This window comes from Megalopta genalis, unplaced genomic scaffold (genome assembly GCF_051020955.1).
Source record: "Megalopta genalis isolate 19385.01 unplaced genomic scaffold, iyMegGena1_principal scaffold0020, whole genome shotgun sequence".
Taxonomy (NCBI): Eukaryota; Metazoa; Arthropoda; class Insecta; order Hymenoptera; family Halictidae; genus Megalopta; species Megalopta genalis.
The window spans coordinates 3,041,636-3,063,982 of NW_027476090.1; the positions used below are offsets into that span (position 1 = coordinate 3,041,636).

General features: G+C 40.6%; 6 protein-coding genes across 8 annotated transcripts; 2 read left to right on the forward strand and 4 right to left on the reverse strand.

Moving 5' to 3' along the window:
- The first annotated feature begins 969 nt into the window (after positions 1 to 969).
- LOC117227340 (cytochrome P450 6k1) lies at positions 970 to 6,469 on the forward strand. Its single transcript, XM_033482480.2, has 5 exons — positions 970 to 1,745; positions 2,586 to 2,957; positions 4,252 to 4,436; positions 5,693 to 5,981; positions 6,121 to 6,469. Exons 1-5 carry the CDS (start codon positions 1,229 to 1,231, stop codon positions 6,297 to 6,299), a joined length of 1,542 nt encoding a protein of 513 aa, XP_033338371.2. The 5' UTR covers positions 970 to 1,228; the 3' UTR covers positions 6,300 to 6,469.
- A 3,613-nt stretch (positions 6,470 to 10,082) lies between these two features.
- On the reverse strand, positions 10,083 to 11,265 carry LOC117227338 (uncharacterized). 2 transcript variants are annotated; one of them, XM_076527435.1, is made up of 2 exons: positions 11,141 to 11,265; positions 10,083 to 10,483 (listed from the first exon to the last, which is right to left on the reverse strand). In XM_076527435.1, exons 1-2 carry the CDS (start codon positions 11,236 to 11,238, stop codon positions 10,318 to 10,320), a joined length of 264 nt encoding a protein of 87 aa, XP_076383550.1. In that variant the 5' UTR covers positions 11,239 to 11,265; the 3' UTR covers positions 10,083 to 10,317. The 2 variants fall into 2 exon arrangements, with proteins under 2 accessions (XP_076383550.1, XP_076383549.1); XM_076527434.1 differs by having other exon boundaries at positions 11,099 to 11,238.
- Positions 11,266 to 11,428: 163 nt separating this feature from the next.
- Atg6 (Beclin-1-like Atg6) lies at positions 11,429 to 13,308 on the forward strand. 2 transcript variants are annotated; one of them, XM_033482475.2, is made up of 5 exons: positions 11,429 to 11,569; positions 11,820 to 11,977; positions 12,037 to 12,449; positions 12,515 to 13,003; positions 13,082 to 13,308. In XM_033482475.2, the coding sequence occupies exons 1-5, from the start codon at positions 11,458 to 11,460 to the stop codon at positions 13,197 to 13,199; spliced, it is 1,290 nt and encodes a 429-aa protein (XP_033338366.1). In that variant the 5' UTR covers positions 11,429 to 11,457; the 3' UTR covers positions 13,200 to 13,308. The 2 variants fall into 2 exon arrangements, with proteins under 2 accessions (XP_033338366.1, XP_033338368.1); XM_033482477.2 differs by having other exon boundaries at positions 11,435 to 11,573.
- Positions 13,300 to 14,404, reverse strand: LOC117227337 (uridine diphosphate glucose pyrophosphatase NUDT14). The gene is made up of 3 exons (XM_033482479.2): positions 13,859 to 14,404; positions 13,707 to 13,780; positions 13,300 to 13,533 (listed from the first exon to the last, which is right to left on the reverse strand). The coding sequence occupies exons 1-3, from the start codon at positions 14,299 to 14,301 to the stop codon at positions 13,376 to 13,378; spliced, it is 675 nt and encodes a 224-aa protein (XP_033338370.2). The 5' UTR covers positions 14,302 to 14,404; the 3' UTR covers positions 13,300 to 13,375.
- Positions 14,405 to 14,686: 282 nt separating this feature from the next.
- On the reverse strand, positions 14,687 to 18,895 carry LOC117227334 (uncharacterized). The gene is made up of 2 exons (XM_033482474.2): positions 15,727 to 18,895; positions 14,687 to 14,978 (listed from the first exon to the last, which is right to left on the reverse strand). Exon 1 carries the CDS (start codon positions 18,705 to 18,707, stop codon positions 15,777 to 15,779), a length of 2,931 nt encoding a protein of 976 aa, XP_033338365.2. The 5' UTR covers positions 18,708 to 18,895; the 3' UTR covers positions 14,687 to 14,978; positions 15,727 to 15,776.
- LOC117227336 (uncharacterized) lies at positions 18,733 to 21,949 on the reverse strand. Its single transcript, XM_033482478.2, has one exon. It carries the CDS (start codon positions 19,696 to 19,698, stop codon positions 18,946 to 18,948), a length of 753 nt encoding a protein of 250 aa, XP_033338369.1. The 5' UTR covers positions 19,699 to 21,949; the 3' UTR covers positions 18,733 to 18,945.
- Positions 21,950 to 22,347: the final 398 nt, after the last annotated feature.

A 22,347-nucleotide genomic window follows, 5' to 3' on the forward strand; every position in this document is an offset into this window, starting at 1 on the left:
TAGCCACACTGACGCAACAGTCGAAATGATAAACAGATGCGTCTGCGGCAGGGGCGATGAACGTCTTATACCGTCGTGGGCCGACGTACGCCGTCTTCTTTCCCCCACCGCTAAAAATGTGAGCGACGACTGAGGAACGACGAGAGGAATTTGCGAGGAGTGTGCGATGCACGAATGCGATGATATGACAGATTTTCTACAATCGAGTATTGGGATATGAATCTTCGAGTATCACTGTGTCGATTCAATGTAAGAACATAGTAAACAAATCTGTGTTTGCAAAGAAAAAACGCAGTATGCAAGTGTCTCAAAACATCGAAGTTTATGCATTCATTGAGCTGTAAGATAAAGGATTTCCTCATTCATCAGAATAAAATCGTGAAAACAGATTTGATAGGCTAACAAAACTGACGTGGATTAACGGGTTAACGAAGAATTACAAATATATAATATTATATTATATAATATAACATAATATACATCTGTATATAGATAAGATATGATAGTGTAAGATATATATATATATATATATATATATATATATATATATATATATATACTATCTATATAATATACTATATTATTATTATATATTATACATTATTATATTAATATTATAATATATAATAATGTAATATTATTATTATATTGTATATTATTATTAATATACTATATATATACTAATCTATATATACCATCATATTTAATACTACCTCAACTGCGGAGGTGGTGTCTTGCAGGTGTTACGTTTGTAGTAAACGGAGAAATAATTAATGTAGGTACGATTATCATCAATTACTTTTTTCCACGATTAAGAACTAATTGCCGATTATTTTTTCAGGACCAGCATTTATCTTCGCAGTCATTTTCCACGAATGCGTGATATCGCCCCACCGCCCCAAAAGAAAACGCAATACATCTGTCCCTCTCTTTAGTGGGGATAGACGTATAAATACAATGTGGTGAGTATGCGATTCACATTATCGTTACAAAGTGTTTTACGGGTTGCTACAGAGTTATCTCGGAGTGCGTGATTATATTTTTTGCACTGTCATGTCAATCTTGCCGAGTTCTCTAGCGTCGCAGTAAAAAGAACCTTTTTTACAAATTATAATGTACAACGTGTAACTGCATAATTGCCACCTAGAAAAGAGAAACGCTGAATGCTAATTACGAGAAGGATACTCCGTGTACGAGAAAAATTCATTTTCATCTCGATATCTCGAAAATGGCGCTTCTCACGCCTCATTGGGGCCTGGACGGCATCCTAATCTGTGCATCTCTTATCGTCGCGGCGTACATGTACGCCACGCGAAACTTCAAATACTGGGCGAAACGAGGAGTCCCGGAAATTCCTCCGACACCGTTCTTCGGAAATTTCGGCGAATGCTTCATGTTGAAGAAAGCATCGCAAGACTTCGCGAAGGAACTGCATTGCCAATTCAAAGGCGAACCGTACGCGGGATTCTACATTTTCGATAAACCATTCTTCCTCGTACGAGATCCCGAACTTGCGAAACAAGTTATGGTGAAGGATTTTCGCGCGTTCATTGACAGATATGCTTCGGCAGATGACAGTGATCCACTTGGATTCGCGAATCTTTTCCTGATGAATAATCCACGCTGGAGGGTGCTTAGAACGAAGCTGACGCCTCTCTTCACTTCCGGACGGCTGAAGAAAATGTTCGACTTGATGCTGGTCGTTGCCGATGAACTGGATCGGGTCCTCGATGAATCAAATTTATGTTAGTCCACGATATTGCTAAGGAAAAGTTGTCTCTATGAAACCACTACTTAGGGGACACCACTACACGATGATATTGCAAAAGATTTACGTTCACTCATTATGTCTATATTATCCTACGTTCGAAGTCTCGAAGCAATATCAACGATTCTGGTAATTCGTATCATGAATGATGCAGATTTAATCGTAAAAGCATGTTCGAAGATGAGAAATCCTCTACCGATAGATTTTGAGTACTATTACTTATACTAGTACTATTACTTATACAGTAGCGGACATATATCTAAGACCACTTGAAAAACGGTATAGCTTCTTTTAAAACTGGACTAAATAACTTGAATTTTTTTTAGACGATAGAGGGATCAGTCTACTAGACAATGATTCTAATACTTTTTTTCAATTTTGCTATTACTTGCAATGAGAAGAAAAGTGAGAAACTCATGTTTCTCAACTTTTTGATCTGACTCTGAAATTTTCTGCATGTATATAATTTGCCAAGATCTACAAAATGCATTTTTCAAATTTACGTTACAGGCTCAGATAAGAAAGTTGAGAAACATGGGTTTTTAACATTTGTTTGTCATTCCAAGTAATCGCAAAATTTAAAATAAAAAGGTATTACAGTCATTGTCTAGTAGACTGACCCCTCTAGCATCTAAAAAAAAGTCAAGTCATTTAATCCAATTTGAAAAAAGTTATACGGTTTTTCAAGTAGTCTTAAATATATAATATATGAATATATTAATTAAGTGACTTAAAAAAAATATATATATAAATATATGTCCGCTACTTGTATGTTCAAATTTCTAATATAGTAATAATTCTCGCGCATCTGTTTCAGCTACTCCCAAGGTGATGGAGATGAAAGACCTTGCGGCGAACTTTACCACGGATTTGATTGCCACCACGATTTTTGGGCTACAAGTGAATTCGTTGCGCGATCCCAAAACACACTTCCGGGAACAGGGCAGAAAAATGTTCGACTTCAACTTCTTTCGCGGCCTGGAGTTCCTTATTATATTCTTTATGCCACATCTAACTAAGTATTATCGCGCCAAAATTTTCGGCAAACACGCGACGGATTATTTCCGAACCATTGTCGGGGAAGTGATGAATCAGCGAATTAAGTCGGGGGAGAAGAGGAACGATCTGATCGACCTTCTCGTCGAACTGAAGCAAACGCATGAGAAAGAGGGAGCTATCGATGGATTCAGTAAGCTATTCTACATTCTAGAATCTACGGTAATGTAGACAGTTACTGCGGGGTACCCAATTACTGTGTCAATTTTCAAGCAGAATTACCTTTGTATTCGTCATGTAAGATATATCAAACTTCTTTCATTTAAACTCAATTAATTATCTATTTACTACGGATCAACATGGAAGAGACGGAAGTTTTAAAAATTATATAATAGAATAGAATAGAATAAATATCTAATCTAATATGAATCTAATATGAATCTAAATGTGAATCTAATATAAATAGAAAAATTATTTCAAGTTTTTAATACAAAGATCGCGACATTTTCTATAAAGCTTATAAAAAAGCTTGTAAAAATACTGAATAAATGAAAATCAATATTGACTAAAATAAATCGTTCTAGATAAGATATCACAACGTAAATTGTATTGGTAAATCGCATTAAGATTACGGACAAACAACGCAATGATTATTTATTTGAATTGTTTGTTTATTTACGGTGCGCAATAACTGAAGCTATTTTTTCGCTTGGTGCGTTAGTTGCTGAAGACACTAAGTCACCTCTATCATATTTTTCAAGAGGAGGAATGTTTATATGAAATTTTGTTAAAATAGTCATCTCTAATGTCTGAACTTTTAAGTGATATATTATTGTATTAAATTTTTTTTATAGAGCATAAAATTTATGAAAGCATTATTTATCAAGCATTACATTTTTATTGCGCACATTTATTGAGGCTCGGATCTCAAGGATAGAGGACAATGATTGAAGCACAGTATTCTGGGAGAGAGCACAGCAACTGAGCCGCAGTAACTGATTTTTTCTGATAATAGGCGCGCAGTAATTGGCTGCAGAATATCTGTGTTTTCGTCCTCCTAATATTCAAAGGAGATTTGATACTTGTGCGATGGGAATATTTATATCGACAATAGGAACTTTCAGATCTATCTTTAAGTCGTAGTAGAGAGAAACCAATAAACTATAGAAGCCAATTACTGTGCTCTTTTAGCAGCTTTTAGGAGTTTTTGCTATTAAATACAATTTTAGCAATTGAAATAATATTTCTTATCTATCTTTAAGTCGTTAAGAAATATTATTTCAATTGCTAAAATTGTGTTTAATAGCAAAAACTCCTAAAAGCTGCTGAAAGAGCACAGTAATTGGCTCCTCTAGATTATTTACTTTGAATTCATAGTGAAAAACTGACAACTATCATTGACTCTATCATTACTCTACGTTCCTGATAATACCGTGTATCTTTTTTTTCTTTCTCTAAAATGTAGTTTCCTTTGATACGTGTTACAGAATTCACCGAAGACGACTTAGTATCGCAGGCAGCTACTTTCTACCTTGCCGGTTTCGAAACTTCCTCTTCCGCCATGGCCTTCGGTCTTTACGAACTCGCATTAAATATAGACGTGCAGAAAACATTGAGAACGGAGATTCACAAGGCGTTAGAGAAGTCTGAAGGAAAAATTACGTATGAAATGGTAGGTAAATGAAATTATCACTACAAGTATCGTACAATATTCGAAAGTCGGCAGCATCCGTCTCCGTAAAATCAGATAACTAGCGAGTAAAGTAATTAAGATGTCTGTAAATATTTAACTTGCTAAAGTTAACTTGTCTGATTTGCATTTAAACAATTACATTTCTTTCTTATCAGGGAAGGAAAGAAAGTAACCTTTCGAAGCGTGCAAGGGTGCAATCCGAGTTATTCTCTTCAGAATTACAATGATACGAACTTTGTCGTTTTTAATCATTTTCTAACACTAAATTTACCAAATAATAAAATCGATTAATGTGTGCTGATCTATAAAAATGGTTCCTTTAACGAATAACTTAACTTATTTCGTCTTTCGCCATTACTATTATAATGGATGCTCAAATTAAAAAACTGACTGAATAGGATTTTCATAGAACTTTAATATCTTAATAATTTCGAAATAAAACACGCGGAACACACCGGTCATTTTAACCATCTGTTGTAGATTTAATATTAAGAGAAGATGAAAACTATTTGCTGTGTGCATATCTTCGCTTGAATGCTTAAATATTGATGAGAAATATTAACGTCGACTTAAAACAGCGGAATAATGTTCATACTTAACGTTGAGTCTTAGGATATACATATATACATATAATAGAATTCATACATATGTATATGCATATAAATGTGTAAATATATTTAATAATGACAAATTAAGTTATTAGGCACAACACAGACATTGTAGTTATAGATAAAATTCAGAGTTTATTCCTAGATCTACTAACATTCTTGCACTCTCTACACTGTTGCACACTCTTGACTACTAATTCATTCGGTCAACTTCCGCTGACTCACATTCACATTCACACAACACTGGCGCCAACCTCACAAATACAAAATTCTGTGTGACTTATACATCTAGCACTTAACATCAAATTACTACAAATCTATCGTTTACATAAGAAAGCTCCTTCTTTTATAAATTTAGACTAACATTTATTTTTATACATATATATATATATAAATATATATAATATAATATAATATAATATAATATAATATAATATAATATAATATAATATAATATAATATAATATAATATAATATAATATAATATAATATAATATAATATAATATAATATAATATAATATATATAAAATATAATATATAATATAATATAATATAATATAATATATAATAGAATAATAATTTTTATTTTATATATTTATACTAATATTTATTACAATAATTCGTAGATCATGACACTAGGATATCTTGATATGGTCGTCTCGGAAGTCCTCCGCAAGTATTCAGCATTAGCGTTTATAGAACGCGTCGCAGCCGTCGACTACAAAGTTCCAAATTCCGATCTGGTGCTGGAGAAAGGTACTCCGGTGTACATCTCTTTGTTCGGGATGCACTACGACCCGGAACATTATCCTGATCCGGAAAAATTCGATCCCATGCGATTCAGCGAGGAGAATAAAGAAAAAAGGCCAGCTTTCACTTATTTCCCCTTTGGCGAGGGACCCCGGGCTTGCATCGGTCAGTATAATACCAAATCTTCGCTGCTGAAACTCGAATTGACAGTCGTCGTTTACACGGACATGAAAATTCAAATGGTTGTGGTCGAAATTTGAACGGTATAACTGTGTATTATTAATTGTACAATCAATTGTTTCAGGACTTCGTATGGGTCTTATGCAAGCAAAACTGGGTATAGTTCGGATGATAAGCAAATACGAAGTGACACCTTGCGAGGAGACACCGGTGCCGGTGCTACTGCAACCAAGAGCGTCCATTACGGCATCGTTGACAGGACTGTACATGAATGTTCGCAAGATTTCTAAAGAAGCTAGTTAAATCTGTGTGACCAAATGCAATTACTAATTAAATTAACTTAATTTTGTGAATTAAGTAAAAACTTTCAGACTATTTGTGATGACGATTTCACGATGCTTTTATCGATGAGATTAGTGTACGATATTTCTTGAAAATTGGAAACTTTAATAAAGATGCAACGATCTGTTTCAGAGGGGGCGCAACGGTTGCCAATCCTAGTTGTATGCTATTAACCTTTTGCACTCGAGTAGTGACTCTGAAGCTCTAATAAAATTCGTTGGATCACGTTTCAAGATAATTTTGATATTAACAAAGTTCAGATTTAACAAAAACGCGTTCCGCGGTTTTGTTTACGAGTTATTAACGAAAAACAGTGACCAATGAGAGGCGAGGGCGTGAAGTTCGAGAGCCCGCAGCACGTGGCTTTGGCAGAAGGTCGCGACGGATTCGGGCGGGGTTCGAAGTATTGAACAAGTCACGGAGCGTGAACTTTCCGGATTCTTTTTACCACGTAACAGTGATATTTAAAAAAAAAACACTGTTCACCTTTACTTTAGAACATTTGAAGAATATTTACTAATTTTTCGGAATAAAAATAGTAAGTAGTTAATTGAGCCGATTACAATAAAGGTTAACAATAAGAAATCCCGTCAAACTCACGCAAAAAATATGTTTGTTTCAATAATTCAACGATTAATAGCAAACTTACCCATCTCGGTGAGGATGCATTTGCTTAGAAATGTCGGTCACAATTCACGATGTCGATGCACTGATCTCGTACAATGTTCAGTAGAATCCAGGTCGATGACCTTAGAAATGCGATAGTCGGTAATTCCAATCACATTTGGTAAAAACTATTTAATTGTGTTGAGGGCGGTCTTATGCTGCATTACGTATAGTTACCTTCCAGTGTGCCCCAAGGATTGAAAGAGGAATATTCTCGCGAAAATGTGGGAACATCGATTCGTCAGACATAACTTATCATTTCATAGTAAGCGTATCGCGATAGTTGGGGAATCGAAGTTTGACATCATCAAGTGTTACCGTCAGCTTCAGGAAGGTAATGATATGACTGAGGAGAGATGTCGGAATAACTTAAACTATCCATCTAGACCAGCTCTTTATGCAAATGTACATCTATACCTGTACTTTCTCGACCTAAAGCATACACATTTTCTGAGTCCATTATACGAAATTTCGTTATTCGCCTTTTCTTCTTCGTATAACTTATTTTTCCTCTGCTGTGAATGCTGGTGAAAAAGTTGTGCTATCTTTTTTGTATGCAGGAAAGACAAGAAATAGTACCTGTAAGAAGTGGTAAGTAGTTACTCATTTTCTATAAATTAGTAATTTAACAAAATGGTGACGCACTCGCACTAACAACAACGCATATATATTTGCCATGGATATTATAATTGTGTGCTGTATAAACATTTCTCAGGTAATAGTTGCATTATAGAATGGAATAATTACTGCCATTTTGTTGAGATAAAGTAATGATTGTTTATTCGATACGGTTGCAAGTACAATTCATTGCGTTAAATTAAGGCCCATCATAAAGCATACTCGGAATGCAAAATACGTCCCTGTCCAACCTTCCTGGAAGAATCTAAATAACTCGGCAATTAATGGCTCACAGTTTATTTTATTGATTTCAAAATGTACGTGTTGATTCTGCATATAGATTTCACGTCATAGGCTGCAATAAATCACAGCAAACTGTCTAATTGTGAATTCTTAAAAAATAGCTTGTTTATAAATCCTGAAACGCTCTGATCATATAGCAGTAAAAGCCTGAACTAAAATTGACTCCTCCTTCTTGGAGTTAGATAAACATTTTTAGGGCATAGAAATGATCAGGGAATCGATTTACAACCATATCATTCTTGAAAGCCTATTTATTGTTGCAAATATAGAAACAATTTAATATTTGTTACAGCTACAAATGGTTCTCGCCGTAAGAAAATTGTGTATACAGGAAATAACATAAAGTCTGCCAATTTAGATTTCAAAATAATATTTTAAACATATGGAAATGTTCAGGAGAGTCTCTTGCATCTATATCATGTAAGAAAAAATATATTTATTCTTGGAAATATCGAGGACAAATGAGCTCACTGATTTTGCTATAAGATACAGTATAAAATCTGGCTCGAATCATTGACTCCTGAAAGTATAAAAATAGCGCCAGTACACGTAGTGTCAAAACGATGAAACTGTTCGCCAAAATTATCCACAGATGATAATACTGGATTTGCTATTCTGACACAGGTGGCTACTTTGTTAAACCTATAGCGATTACAGATAATGTAGATTTCTGCAAATATTTGATTCCTACACAGACTTAGGACCCGTATGTTCGAATATTCGAATGACTCAAAATCTGGACTCAGAATCGGTTTTCGAGCCGAGTCGAGTACTTGGTAAAACCGTGCGGTTCGATGAATCGAGTAACTCGAAAGAAAAATATTTAAAAATATCTCAAATAAAGCAGTAATATGTACAATATGTTTATTGTACAAAATGCGTCCAAATTGCTCACTTACATTCGAGCCGCTCGATTTCTTTAGAGCTACTCAATTCTTTCAAGCTACCCGATTCTTTCGAGCCGCTCGATCTTTCAAGTACTCGGCTCAGATCGATTATTCGAGCCGAGTAATACCTGACTCGTGTTTTGCAAGTACTTGAACAGCTCTAGTTTCGATATTTATGAATTAATATTTTGTTACAGATAATTATAGATATGATTTCTGTTGTGTGATTTCGTCTGTGAAGTCCCTTGTCTGTGATACGAATCCTAAATATTAAAGTTGTCGAAAAAATAGAAAACTAAAAATATTAAAAAAATATAAATCTACATTGTCTACATCCGCTACAATTTTACGAGTTAATCCGTCATCTAGCAGAGAGAATCGAAATTAAATCGTTGAACAGTTTAAGCGTTCTACCACTATGTGGATTGGCGCTGTTTGTTTTGGCGCAGATTTTCGGTAGCAGATGATTCGTGTCGCCGTATACACGGCGAGTCAGAGCGAATCATTTGATATCAAATAAATGGTAATCGGTATAAATAAATACCGATAAATATCGGTATCGTAGATGGTAATCGTGGATCGTATTTGTAGCCGTGTTCGTAATCGTAATCGTAATCGCAATTGTAGGCGTAAACGTAATCTTGTGGATAGTCGTCGCGATCTGCTTCGCGCCCCGCGAGCGTGTCATGTTATCGTTCGGCGCTAGCCGAACGTTACCAGTCTCCTTTCAAATTTGGCCGCTTCGCTTGAAGCAGCACCTAACACCCGCTGATCGTCCTAGCAACGTCACGATGTTTACATATAACGCGGTGCTCACGTACGCACGCGCGTGGACAGTATCACGATTATCCACTCGGCACCTGACACACGAGTCGGTATGCGGTCGGTATGGATCAGCTTACAAAGACCGTCCGAATGTAACGCTAGACAATTAGTATACGTATAAGACCTGCGAAATGACGAACTCGGTCAGTCTAATAAAAGTTTTATTCAGGCGTTGCTACCGCACGTCTTCACTCCTAATTGTGCGTAAGCTTTTTTGCAAAACCTTCATCGACAGATTATCGATCATTGAAAGCGAAATAGTATGGAGAATCTCTTGTAAGAGGTCTCGACTTCTAATCATGGCATACGCGTGACACGAGCACCGATCGATATTGTGATTTCGGAGGTTGTTCCGAAATCATGCTCCGGTCGACAACTTTAGGCTCTTACAATCGTCTATTATCCATTATCTATTATCTATTATCTCTTATGTAAAGATAGCATGTTTTGGTAACTATTCTATTTATTACTAATCAGTGATACATGCAAAATACAATACAAAGAGTAAGTAAAGCAATATACAATAATCGTCGTAACCGTACGTCGACGTAACCATATTCGATATAATATAATTCCCTATCGTTATCCGTATCGTAAAACGTAATCGTGATCAACCGTTATGAGTCTTTCTTCGAATTTGGCCTCTTTGCTCGACCAGCATTTCACATCCATCGATCGTCCTACACGTCGCGATGTTTATGTCGCGACCAGTTGTATCGAGACCATATAACGCCGATCAGTTGTGTGATTTCGGAGGACTCTCCGAAGTCGGTAACCTCGCACTTCCACACTAATAACGGTTTGGCTAATACCAGTATGATGCCGATATCTGATAATATAGCGATACTGAAACCATAGAAATATAAATAGAAATTAAAATCGAAGTCGAAGTTGAAGTTGAAGTTGAAGTTGAAGCTATAGCCGGTAAATTGTTCCAATCTTCAATCATTCTTAACTCTAATTCTCTAAGGCTCTGAGTTTGAAAATCTTTGTAGGTAATTATTAAATTAACACTCACACATAGAGCCCACTGGGTGGGCCTGGATACGCATTAAAAATGGAGGATAAAAATGCTTACTACACTAACTTTCTGTGTGCAGTCTTATGTAGTTCACTGGCTGACTGTTCTATTTCGATAGAGGACGCAAATAACCACTGCACTGGTGTAGATGATATAAATTTCTATCATATCAATTTCAATATTACTTAGTTATGATTAGTAAACTTGATATAAATAACTTTTTTCCCATTGTAAATATTAATCCAACTTTTTGTTGCAACTTATCAATTAATTTCATTTATAAAAAACAGTTTACAATAAATCTTCAAAGCGTCAACATAAGTATCTCTAAAGGTCTAATTTATTTAATTGATATAGTAGTTTTAATTCAAAATATTTAAATTAGAAAAATTGAATTAAATTATAAGTGTAAATTTAAATATCAAAGTGAATTAATTTACTTAGACAGAAAACGGTAGAAGTGCTTGTTCCTTTTGTCACACCTCTGATTTGTGTCCCGAGTACAACAATACTTCAGGTTTTTCATGATTCTTCTATATACGTTAGTTTTTGCAAGCATCTCCACCATTTCACTGCGCATTCAAACCACGACGAATTCTGTCTTATCATTGAATCGTCAGCCAATCTCGCTAACGTAGCGCGCTGCGACCTGACTGTTGCTTATTTTCGCCCTCTTACGGTAGATTATGAAAACAAACTCAGCTGTTCTTGTGTTCGAAGCGTCAAATGCGTATTTATAAATAACGTAGCGTACGAGTGCATCCAGTGTAAAGTTACTGTTCAGTAACGAAACGTCAAAATGGTAGATATGAAAAGTAATGTGAGTTTCGCGTGTCAGCGTTGTCTGCAGCCGCTGCGGCTAGACCCAAGTTTCTATCATCTTGGAGAACACACATTAGCAGAACTTTCGCGTAGGTAATTTCTATTTCGAACTACATGCATGATCTTGTAATCGTAACAATACAGTAACATTTTCAGCTTCGATTGCGACCGTAAATACCGATTAACACACTAAATCATTATTTCACTTTTATTTTTATTTCTTCTGCTGCATTATAATATTTTTATTATTTTATAATGCTTCCAACAGAACATGCATTGATAATCAATATCAATAAATGATGAGACTATTAATAGATATACAATATATGACTTTAACAGTTCCCATACAGCAAGTTGTGGGAGAACTGGAACCTCAAAGTGGAAGTATGGAATATCTTGTTCCCCCATTTAAATTAACAGAATCTGCGAATGGAACTAATGGGTTCATGTTAGTTGGTGATTCTGGGGAAATGGAGAGTCTCAGTCATCATTTGAAGGTACTTGAAGTTCATGTAATTTACTTGAAAAATAGTAATGTAATGTTTATTACTTACAGGTACGAGCGACACTGTTTGATATCCTTAGTAGCAGCAGCTCTGCTGATCACCCACTCTGTGATGAGTGCACCGATAGTCTCTTATTACTACTGGATCAACAATTAAGGATGACAGAAGGAGAATGGTCAGATTATAATGAATACTTAAAGAAATTAGAAATAGAACAACAACATCAGGGACATGAGGATATTGAGATGGAGACACTTACAAAAGAACTTCAAGATGTTAGGTCAGAGGAAGAGAGAATGATTAAAGAATTAGAGGCATTAAAGAAAGAGGAAATGGCAACCAGGAATGCTATAGCTCAACAAGAAAGAGAAAAGGAAAGATTGCAAAGTGAAGAAGAAAGATATTATAGGGAATATTCAAGGCACAAAAAAGATCTCATATCAGCTGAAGATGAATGTCACAGGTGATTATCACAGTATAGTTGAATTGATTACAGTTTCTTCCTATTAACATTACCAATTTGTTTAGTCTGGAATGTCAACTAACTTATGCAACATCTCAGCTAGAGAAACTGAAGAGAACAAATGTATTCAATGCTACATTTCATATTTGGCACTCGGGACATTTTGGAACAATAAATTCCTTCCGTTTAGGCAGATTGCCAAGTGCACCAGTTGACTGGAGTGAAATAAATGCTGCCTGGGGGCAGACAACGTTATTATTATCAGCACTAGCTCGTAAGATGAATTTCACGTTCAAGCGTTTTCGTTTGGTGCCATTTGGTAATCACAGTTACATAGAAACATTGGACCAGCGCAGAGCACTACCTTTATATGGAAGCGGAGGTTTCAAGTTTCTCTGGGATACAAAGTTTGATGCAGCAATGGTGGCTTTTCTAGATTGTTTACAACAATTTAAGGAACAAGTGGAGAAAGGTGACAGCGGATTCTGTCTGCCATACAGAATGGATCGTGGAAAAATAGAAGATTCTGCAACAGGCAACTCTTACTCTATCAAGTACTATTAATTACATATAAAATATAACTGCTCTTAGTTAAAATTTTTTTAATATCCATTCCACGTATTTTGTTTCAGAATACAATTTAATTCAGAGGAACAATGGACCAAAGCTCTAAAATTTCTTTTAACAAATTTGAAATGGGGTCTTGCTTGGGTTAGTTCGCAGTTCACAAAAGATGATACCGAGCATTAACTTAATATCTCTTTATCTTGTGTTCATGCAGTCTTATACATCCATACATCTCTTTCACATTCACTTGTGTACATATGTGTTCTTTGTAAATAAATACAGGTAAAGGATATATATTTTATTTACTATTCTTCATTAGCACTCATTCCAAACAATGTTTAGCAGAATTAGAGCGTGTGTTAAGAGCAGTGCTCAGGTTTGTTAAGGAGAAACCAGGTAACACCATAGAGAAAACTTGGAGGACTTTGAACTTCCTTGGAATTGATGTATTGCTTTACTTCAGGGATACTCATTTCCACTATTTCGATTAATTCGCCTGCAGAAGCAATGCCCCCTCCTTCAATTTAACAAATTGCATTATGGGATGAGAAACTTGCCAAGTCTCTTTTCATATATTTTATTCAGCACTATAAACTTAACGTACGTGCCATAGTCATTGTAACGTATTTAAAATCATTCTAGAATCAAGCTGTCTACTTAAATTATATTTATACCTAACAGTAAGCTTACCAGGATGAGTGCGCATTTCGTCTGTGACTTCCACATAAAAAAGTGTGTTTTTATACACTGAAGAAGTCGTGTATCTGTAACAAATTTTAGTATGAAAAATCTGAGACACGTAATTATATCGCATCACATGCGGAACCATAACATTAACACACCCAAAAGTATTAATAAGTTTAATGGTCTCTGCCGGTGCTTCGTAACCGCATTCTTCCTTGAGTTCGTCTCTTACAATCTCGACTAGAGACTTATCCTTGTCCACGATGCCAGCGCAGATTTCCAAGGTTAGGCCCAATTTGGGCGGATATTTCTCAAGGTCAATCAACCCACGTGTTTCCGGAAGAGTCGTGTAAAAATACGCTGGACGGAATTGCCTGACGAACACAAGTTTCTTCCTGCTAGTATTGAAAATCAGTATACTTACGCCGTCGTGGACCCTGGCCATATCCCAGTCCCTCTGCTCGCCATCTTGCCGGTAATAAATTCGAACGGGCCTTAACCATGGCGAACCAGAAGGGCAATCCTCTATTCTCATATCTCGCACATTAAGCATTCTCTTTCGTACGATCTCATTTTGTTTTTCTTGCTCCATGACATTCATTGCTTCCTTCTTATCTAAATTGGTTCAGAGTCCACCAATCGACACCTCTAAGCAAACTTACTTCACTATCGTAACACTGATTACTGTTTGAGATGTGAAACTCGCGGTTATCGAGAACCAGTTCTCTATGCGCAAGCGCAAAGTCTTCAAACAAAAATGGCTTTCAAATGATTTGCCAGTGAAAGCATTTACTAACGTAATATTTATATAGAAGTGCACCTTTTTAGTATCGAAATAAAACATGTTCGTATATTGTATTCGACAAAAAGGTGTAACTTTGTATAGTTTTATGTTTTAAACATTGGTGCACTTTATAATCTATCGCGGTTGATCTCACAATTTCTCCTTCTGATTTTATGCAGTAAAATATAGAGAACGATAGAGGTATGGTTTGAAAAGAATAGGTCAACTTGTATCCAACGACTTGCAAGTTGAAGACATGAAAATTAACACGTTTTAATTAATGTTTCTGTACACCGTTCTGAACACCGTACGCTGTAACTGTAGTCGGTAATGTATCGACGTGTCGACGACTGTAAGCAACGACCTCCTGAAGATGCCGCCCACCGCTTCAAATCCAACGCACAGGTCTGAATGTATATCGAGTATATCGACGAGGAGATTTTCATTCGGATTCTCGAGGGACTTGCACAATGGCACCATAGTATCTTGAATATCTATAATTTAAAAATATTTATAAACCTATAACTATATCCATTTTAATTTGTCATATATATTATAGAGTACAAGGGACATCTTTCATCGAACTATGGGGTCCCTTATTCGATCGTCAGAGATTTTGACTGTCTCGGTTACAGACGATACAAAATGGTATTTTAAGTTAATACCAGCGTAGAAGACTTTTTTTTATAATAATTCAGATCTTTTTCTTGTATAATGCTTCTAATTGCTTCTATTGTTAATTCGAGCTAAGTTCACAAAATGGTAGCGAAATAGATTAAAAATAAGACGTTGATATTTTAAAATTCCTTTAATCTTTCTTCTATTAGAAATCGCATCCACCCAATTTTGTCATAAATACATAAAATTAGCGCAGTCTACAGTGCTCAGTTATTTCTAAAAATATTATCCACAGAAGTCCTTTTACAGATTAAAGTATAATTTTGCTAGATGCAAGTTTGCAAGATGGAGAATTATTTCACTTCCAAGTGAAATATTTTACTACCTGAGCATTCAAAATCATTTGAGTATTTGATTGAAAATTGAATGGGTAGGCAAAATAGTGAAATCTCGGTCACAATAATATAAATCATAATTTTAAAAAAGAGAGACGCGTTTCTAAATCAAATATATGATTTCTATCAATTGACCTAAAATACATGCGATCAATTTACCGCCCCAAAAAAGCAACACGCAGTCTTACATAGAACTTTGTATATCCATTTTAGAAGAAAGGAGAATTACCTTCTCTTCATTACATCCCGAGAAGTCCTCGTCGCGTTCTATCAGAGCGCTCAAGCTTTTCCTTTTCCCTTGGTTGCCTCCTTCTTCTCGGCCTCCGGTTTCGGCTTCTTTTCTCGTCTGCCTCTTTTCTCCTTCTTCTTCACGGTTTCCGCCTTGATCTCGTCCAGGATCTCCTGCTGACGGACCTGCGTTTCTACGTGAATCACGTCGGGCTTCTTGCGGGGCCTGGTGACCGCCGCCGGAGGAGAGAATTCGATTTCCATGTCGGACGCGGTGGAACTGGACGCAACCGAAGCTTCGTCTTTGTTCTTCACGATCTTAAACTGCAGCGGCTTCATAGGCTCGGCCACGTGTGCCTCGTCCGATGGCTCTTGCCTAATGGGGTACATCGTCACGTAATAAGTGCCATCTTTTCTGTGAATGTGGAGAGTCGGTGGGTCTTTGCCCGCTTGGTCGTCCTCCAGCAACGACTGGGCTCCTTTCATAGACGTAGCAGCTCGTCCGCCAAGTCTCCTAGGAGATTTCTGCCGAGTACTCGTTGCCGATTTACCGCGACTGCGATCCACGATCGTCGATCTTCCTCGTCCAATCATTGCTCTTCCTCTTGCAGTCGCCGATCTTCCGCGATCGCCAGCCCCTTTTCCTGCGCGAACAGTTCTTCCACGATCAGCCGATTTCGTGGTCGTCGCGGACACCGATTCCTCCGGGGTGTAAGTGTCTTCCTTAGCCTCCTGCAGCATCGCGTACAGGGTTCGACCTATGGCACCTGGTCTCCAGCCAATGCGCGGCTTCAGACTGCCTGGAGTGGACAAGGTGTTCCACAGCCAGCCCATATTCGCAGGCACCCTCATACGAATGTCGATGCAGTCCCTGTGCCCGTAGTTGATGCCCGGATAATGGTCTCCGATAAAGTAAACGTACCGCATTACCCTTTTGCTAGGCGTGATGGGCTTATGACCATCCCTGTCGTAATCTCCCCCGGCACCTCCTTTCTCGCGTACCGTGACCTTGCCACGTCCCTTGCCGCGACCTCCAATCTTTCCACCCTTTCCTTCGGCATGCTTCTTCTTTCCATGCGAAGGTCCACGACTCGCTTTAGACTTCAACGAAGTAACAACCGTGCTCTGGGCACCGTTCACGCTCTCGCCGTTCGTCTTTTTCCTCGATTTGCACATGGGCTCCCCACAAGGGCCAGCCTCTAGATCCGTGATCCCAATCGTCGAGAGGTCGCCGCAGTCTTTATCGCGGGATCTGTCGCTCTTGTCGTCCCTTTTCCTCCTGCCGTGGGCCATCGGCGCGACGTCCGGCAAAACTGGTATAGCTTCTCGCACGATCCCTAATCGGGGTGGTACCATAACGGCTCCCAGAGGAGCGGGGGGAGTGTAATGCACCGGTGGACGATCATCCATCGATGCGAGCGCTGCTGTGTTACACGGTGCCGCGCAAGAAGGTTGCGATATGGGCTGATGCATCGAAGTATCATCTTTTCCCTTGTATTTCGGCGGTGGTTCCTTCGGTACGTAGTCCTTGTCGAGGTCTCTACCGAAGTAAGGACTCTCCGACGGATCCATCAAGCCGAGTCCCGCCAGGCCCGGCACCTTGCCAATAGAGTCCACGAACTCCTGTGTTTCCTTGAAAGCTCGGATCAGACAGTCGATCCCCGAGCACGGCTGTTTCGAGCATTTGGCAACTCCTGTATGCCACATTTGCGTGTCCTTACCGGCGCAAGCGCAGGCAGGCCGTGGCCCCGTCGACGTGAAACGAGGCTTGCAAGCGTCGAAGATAGCTTGCTGCCTGGACTGCGACATTCTCACCGGCACCGTGCCACCGGAACACCCGCAGCTCGATAGCTCCGTTTCTCCGCCGCCTTCCAAACGGATCGCCTTCTCCTCGCACCAGGTGTAGTCAGCGTCGTAGTCCGGCCATTTGTACTCGGGGGGACTTAGGTAAATTTGCTCGATGTCCCCGCCGCCTCTGAGCCGCGAGCTAGCGCAGTCCTGCCTGTCTTCCATCGGAGTTAGGTAATCGTTGACGCAATAAGTATCGGACAACGAATCGTCGACGGGTTTCGGCCGGTGCGTCAGAAACGCTTCGCGATCCCTCAACTTCATGCAGCAGGATTGCTGGCAGCCGGAACGACATTCCATCGGATGCGTCGATCGATCGGTCGGCTGACAGTGGCAGGTAGCCTCATCCGGGTATGTTCTGTACACTAATTCGCGGAACTTAGGATCGTTCAGCATCTCGGCCGTGGTCAGCTCCTTAAAACCGGGATTGCCCATCGAAATACGCGGCGGAGAGTCCGGCCGCTTCAAAGATGGCCCTACGATTTCATCTTTTGGCTCGATTGGCGCGAGACAGGGGCACAGGAATTTTTGAATCGGCGAGTCTTCCAACTTGAATGTCTTCCCGTTTAGTAGGAAGTGTTTCACGATGGAACTTCCGAAACAAGATAAACTGAGAACAGTGGACACTTTGCCGGCCAGTTGGCCACCTCGGTCCATCAAGTCGAAGTCGCTTTTTGCCACGCACGGCGAGGAAAGTCCGTCGGTTTCATTTCGGACGTTTGAAACGTAGGTGCACATGCAGGCGGGCAATGTAACCTTCGCTGTGCCCAAGAGATCTCTGTTCTCTTTCTCAGAAGATCCCTCGTGATACACTTCTAGGCGCAAGGGCGCGTATCTGATGGCTCTGATCAGGCTGTTCGGTGACTTCGCGAAAAGGCACGACTTGCCAGATTTGAAAATGTTCAAATTTCCCGCGAATTCACGATTTTCCGCGTGACCGTTGCGCCGATTTTTCAGAATGTTCAGCTCGTACTCCGGTAGATCGGAGAACTTAACCAAAATGGTTAAACCCTGGACGTTTACGTCTGGTCGCTCCGGTTGGAAGTTCACTTGATCGACGAATACCTCGAGCATGTACAACTGCTCGTCGTTCCGAACCGATGTACCTCTTTTCGAGATCGATGATGTAGACATTCTTGACGTTACACAGGAATTTGGGGAAGAATCCGAGTATCGCGATTATTTGCAATAAATATCACCGGCTATTACACGCCATTAATTTTGTGGTAAATTGCCAACGAAAATTAACCTATTCCGCGCCGACACCTCGAATCGATTAACTTCGTGTAAAACGTATCATCGAAAGTTACCACGGCGACGTTTCGCAGACAAATTAACACGGGTTTTATAACCGGTGTTCGAATTTTATGTTTCACTTTTTACCCTTTTTCTTACCACCTTTCCCTCCCTTTTTACGGCCTCTTCCCTTTTTTTGCGCGGTGGGCTCGATACCTTTCAGTTCGTCCAACGTGGTCCTGTCACGGAACTGCGAGATGTCTTTGTCAAGTCCTTCCGGGTGGTAACTAGGTGGTACCAGTCTCCTCACGCAAAATTCTCGCTCCTTGTCCTGGTTCTTGAACGCGAAGAACTGCGGGTGCAGTTCGTAGTGGGTCATCAACGATCTACCGAAACAGAGGAGCTTCAGCTCCATCTCCAGGGTTCCCGATTCGTTGTCACCGGGGTCGATCAAGTTGTACGTGCCCTTGACCACGAACGGCTTGGGCAGATTCTCCGGATCGTTCTGACTCATGGCAACTTGGTCGCAAAGACAACCGGGCAAGGTTATCTCGGTCTCCGCTGTCGGATAAGTGTCTCCCACTCGGAAAACGCCGACCATTATCATGGTCGACTGCAGTTCCCGCACCAGTTCCTTCGGCTGCATGACGAACATGCAGCTTCTTCCTATCATGAAATACCAAGTGCAGCCTTCGTCCTCGGGTGGCGGTGGTTTGTAAGAGTAGAAATCCTGCCGGGTGATTTCGAACACCGGGAACTTGAGGAATTTGATCTTTATCGCGATAGGGAATTCGCCGATGTCCTTCATCTTCCCCTTTGTCAGGGTCAGCTTGTGCACCAGCATCTCGACCATGTAGATTCGCTCGTCGTGACCACCGAAGCAGGACATCTTGCCGATTGACGATTTCGAAGGTTATCGGGACGGAATAGGGGGCTGGGAGACGCGATGGCGTTGCTGGTGTCTTCCGGTACGCAGAATTTCGACGAATTTTTGTGAAAGCTGGTTAATTTGACAGATGATACATGACGATCGAATTTCGAGCAACCTGAATTCACGCGTGGACAGTCTGGATTATAATTAGAGGTGTCGTCTTCGTTATTCTTCTGACGTTTCCACCACATTCAGCATATATATTTATCCTCGGCAATAATTTCCGAGACGATGACCCCCTCGGCAGCAACGCCTCGTTTTCGTACCGATAGATATCCCGTCATCAACACATGGGTAAAAATCATCGAGGTACAGTCACGTATATCCCATCCACTGTACGCGACTCCACGGCGTTTCTGATTCCATTGCCAGTTATTACTTAGCTCCCATAGTGGTGTATACTTAATCCTATGGCGTGAAACAGACTGCTAGAACCGTTACGAAAATCCGAAGGAAAGCCATACTCTTATCGGCATTCTTGGGTACCTGTCCGCCATTAATGTTCATAGATTTTCGTCAAAAAAAAGAGAAAACAAATACAAGCATGGTGCACACGCAAAATAAGTCGTTGTTTCGTCAGTAGTTACGGCTAGTCCGTAGTTTCGAGGAAGCTCATTGGTTGCCCGAGTATTTCACAAATACATTATTGTAACTAATAGTTACATCATAGACGCAGGAACCTAGTTCGAATTTGTAAAAAATCATAAAGGAACCGAGCACCGTCGTGAATATAAATATCGCTTACAAGAAACGGATGATCCCCCGGAGATCATTTTCACGATCTCGATGTTTCATAAATTGATGAATCCTTTTGTCTGAACGATTGCCCTAACGTCGCAACATTGTCGAAGAGTCAGTCGACGTCTCGTCGCGCCTCCAGCTTCCATTTAAAAGTGTCTAAAGCGGTCGGCGCTTGAATTGCAACACTTTATCCTCGAAAAGCCTTCAGCCGGCTCACCAGCCGCTAATTCCTTTCTCCGTTGTGGCACGACGCGGATCCTGTAGCTCGCGATCCTCGACGCGATACCGAATAAAGTCCATCCTCTTATCCGTGGCGGGATAGCCAATCGATTATAAGACCCATTGAAAAGCCGATTCATTCTCCACGCCTATGACAGCTGAGCGACCGCGGATTGAAGAAGTTCGGCCCCGGACAACGGGGGAGCGATGTCAAACTGAAACGTGAAAAGACGGCCTTGGGCAACGATTCGTCCCATTCCGTGGACGACGCGGTTTCGGTGGCCACCGAAAGCGACCGCCGGAGCGCCGGCGGGCACCGGCGGACACCGGCGGGCACCCAAACACCGAGGACCCCAAGTATGCGCTAATTGGTACGGGCGCGCGCACGCACACACGCCCGGCAATTCTACATAAAAGAAGAGGAGATAGCGCGCGCTGGTTCGGTGGTTTCCGAAGCGGTAAAAGGGGGAAAGAGGAAGGTAGATACCGTGAACGGCGTTTTGGCCCCTGGCTCGTAGGACGCTGGAAGCCGACCGGGCAGAAGTGAAATTCCGGGCCGGGCGACACGGCGGCTCGTTAAAATGCTTCTGGGGGTTTCGGGCGCGGGACGGTCCAGGTAATTGGCGATTAGCGATTAAAACGAATGGACGTCTCTTTCCCTCGCCGGGCCTTCTATCGCTCTCTCTCTTTTATATCCTTTCTTCGCGACCCCTCCGTCGCGCCGCGCGAGGACAAAGTAACGTTCGGCAGAGGACGCTTTTATCGGCTGGCCCTAGAGAGCCGGGCCCCCCTTCTCCGGGTCCGCGGCGAGGAGGGGGTGTCCTCGCTCTATCTCGTTCCCTCGATTGGCCGATTTAATCTCCTGCCCGGTAACGATGACACCGGACCGGGCCTCATTTTCAAGCTTCTTTCCCGCGCGGCCGGACCCCGGGAATGGCGTCTTTAATCGTGCGACTTGAAGCAGCAATGATCACTTTCCGGACGAGATTGGGAGCCGTTTCTTTCTTGTCCCGGTCGCCTGGGAATCCGAGCGCCTCCGGGGCCACACGAACGGTCACTGGCATCCGTATCACCGGAAATAAATACCGAACCGGTGGACACTAATTCGATCGTATTTAGCTGGCCTGCTCGGGTACCTGGTTAACCGGGGACACGCTCGTTAAATGCTCTCTTAATTACTGTTTACAACCCCGATTATTAATTTCAGTATTTCGGTTGTCCGGAGCCGGCGATAACATTTTTACGAGCGTCGCGACGGGAACGGCGGATGACTGGTTCTCGCCGGCGTACCGAGTGTTTCAATTAAAATTAACAGCTTAACCGACCGCGTTCGAAACGTCACGCGATGGCAAATTGCTTTTTTAATTGAAATCGACCCGCAAATCGGAAACACTTTCTCGGAAGTCGATGCCGTACCCGCTCGAATCGCCGTTAATTGCGACTCGTTTTACGACGGCCACTTGTCATCGTGTCAGGTGTGCGGGCCATGAATCGTTGTTTATCAAGAACGGTATAACTTTATTATCTGTTTTACCGGATTACTCACAGTTATCGGTTGATACGGGGATATTTTTGTTGCGCTGGCGATGTACTCCGCGACAAAATAATATTTATGACGGCAGTTAGGGTTTACTCGGGGAGTTCTTT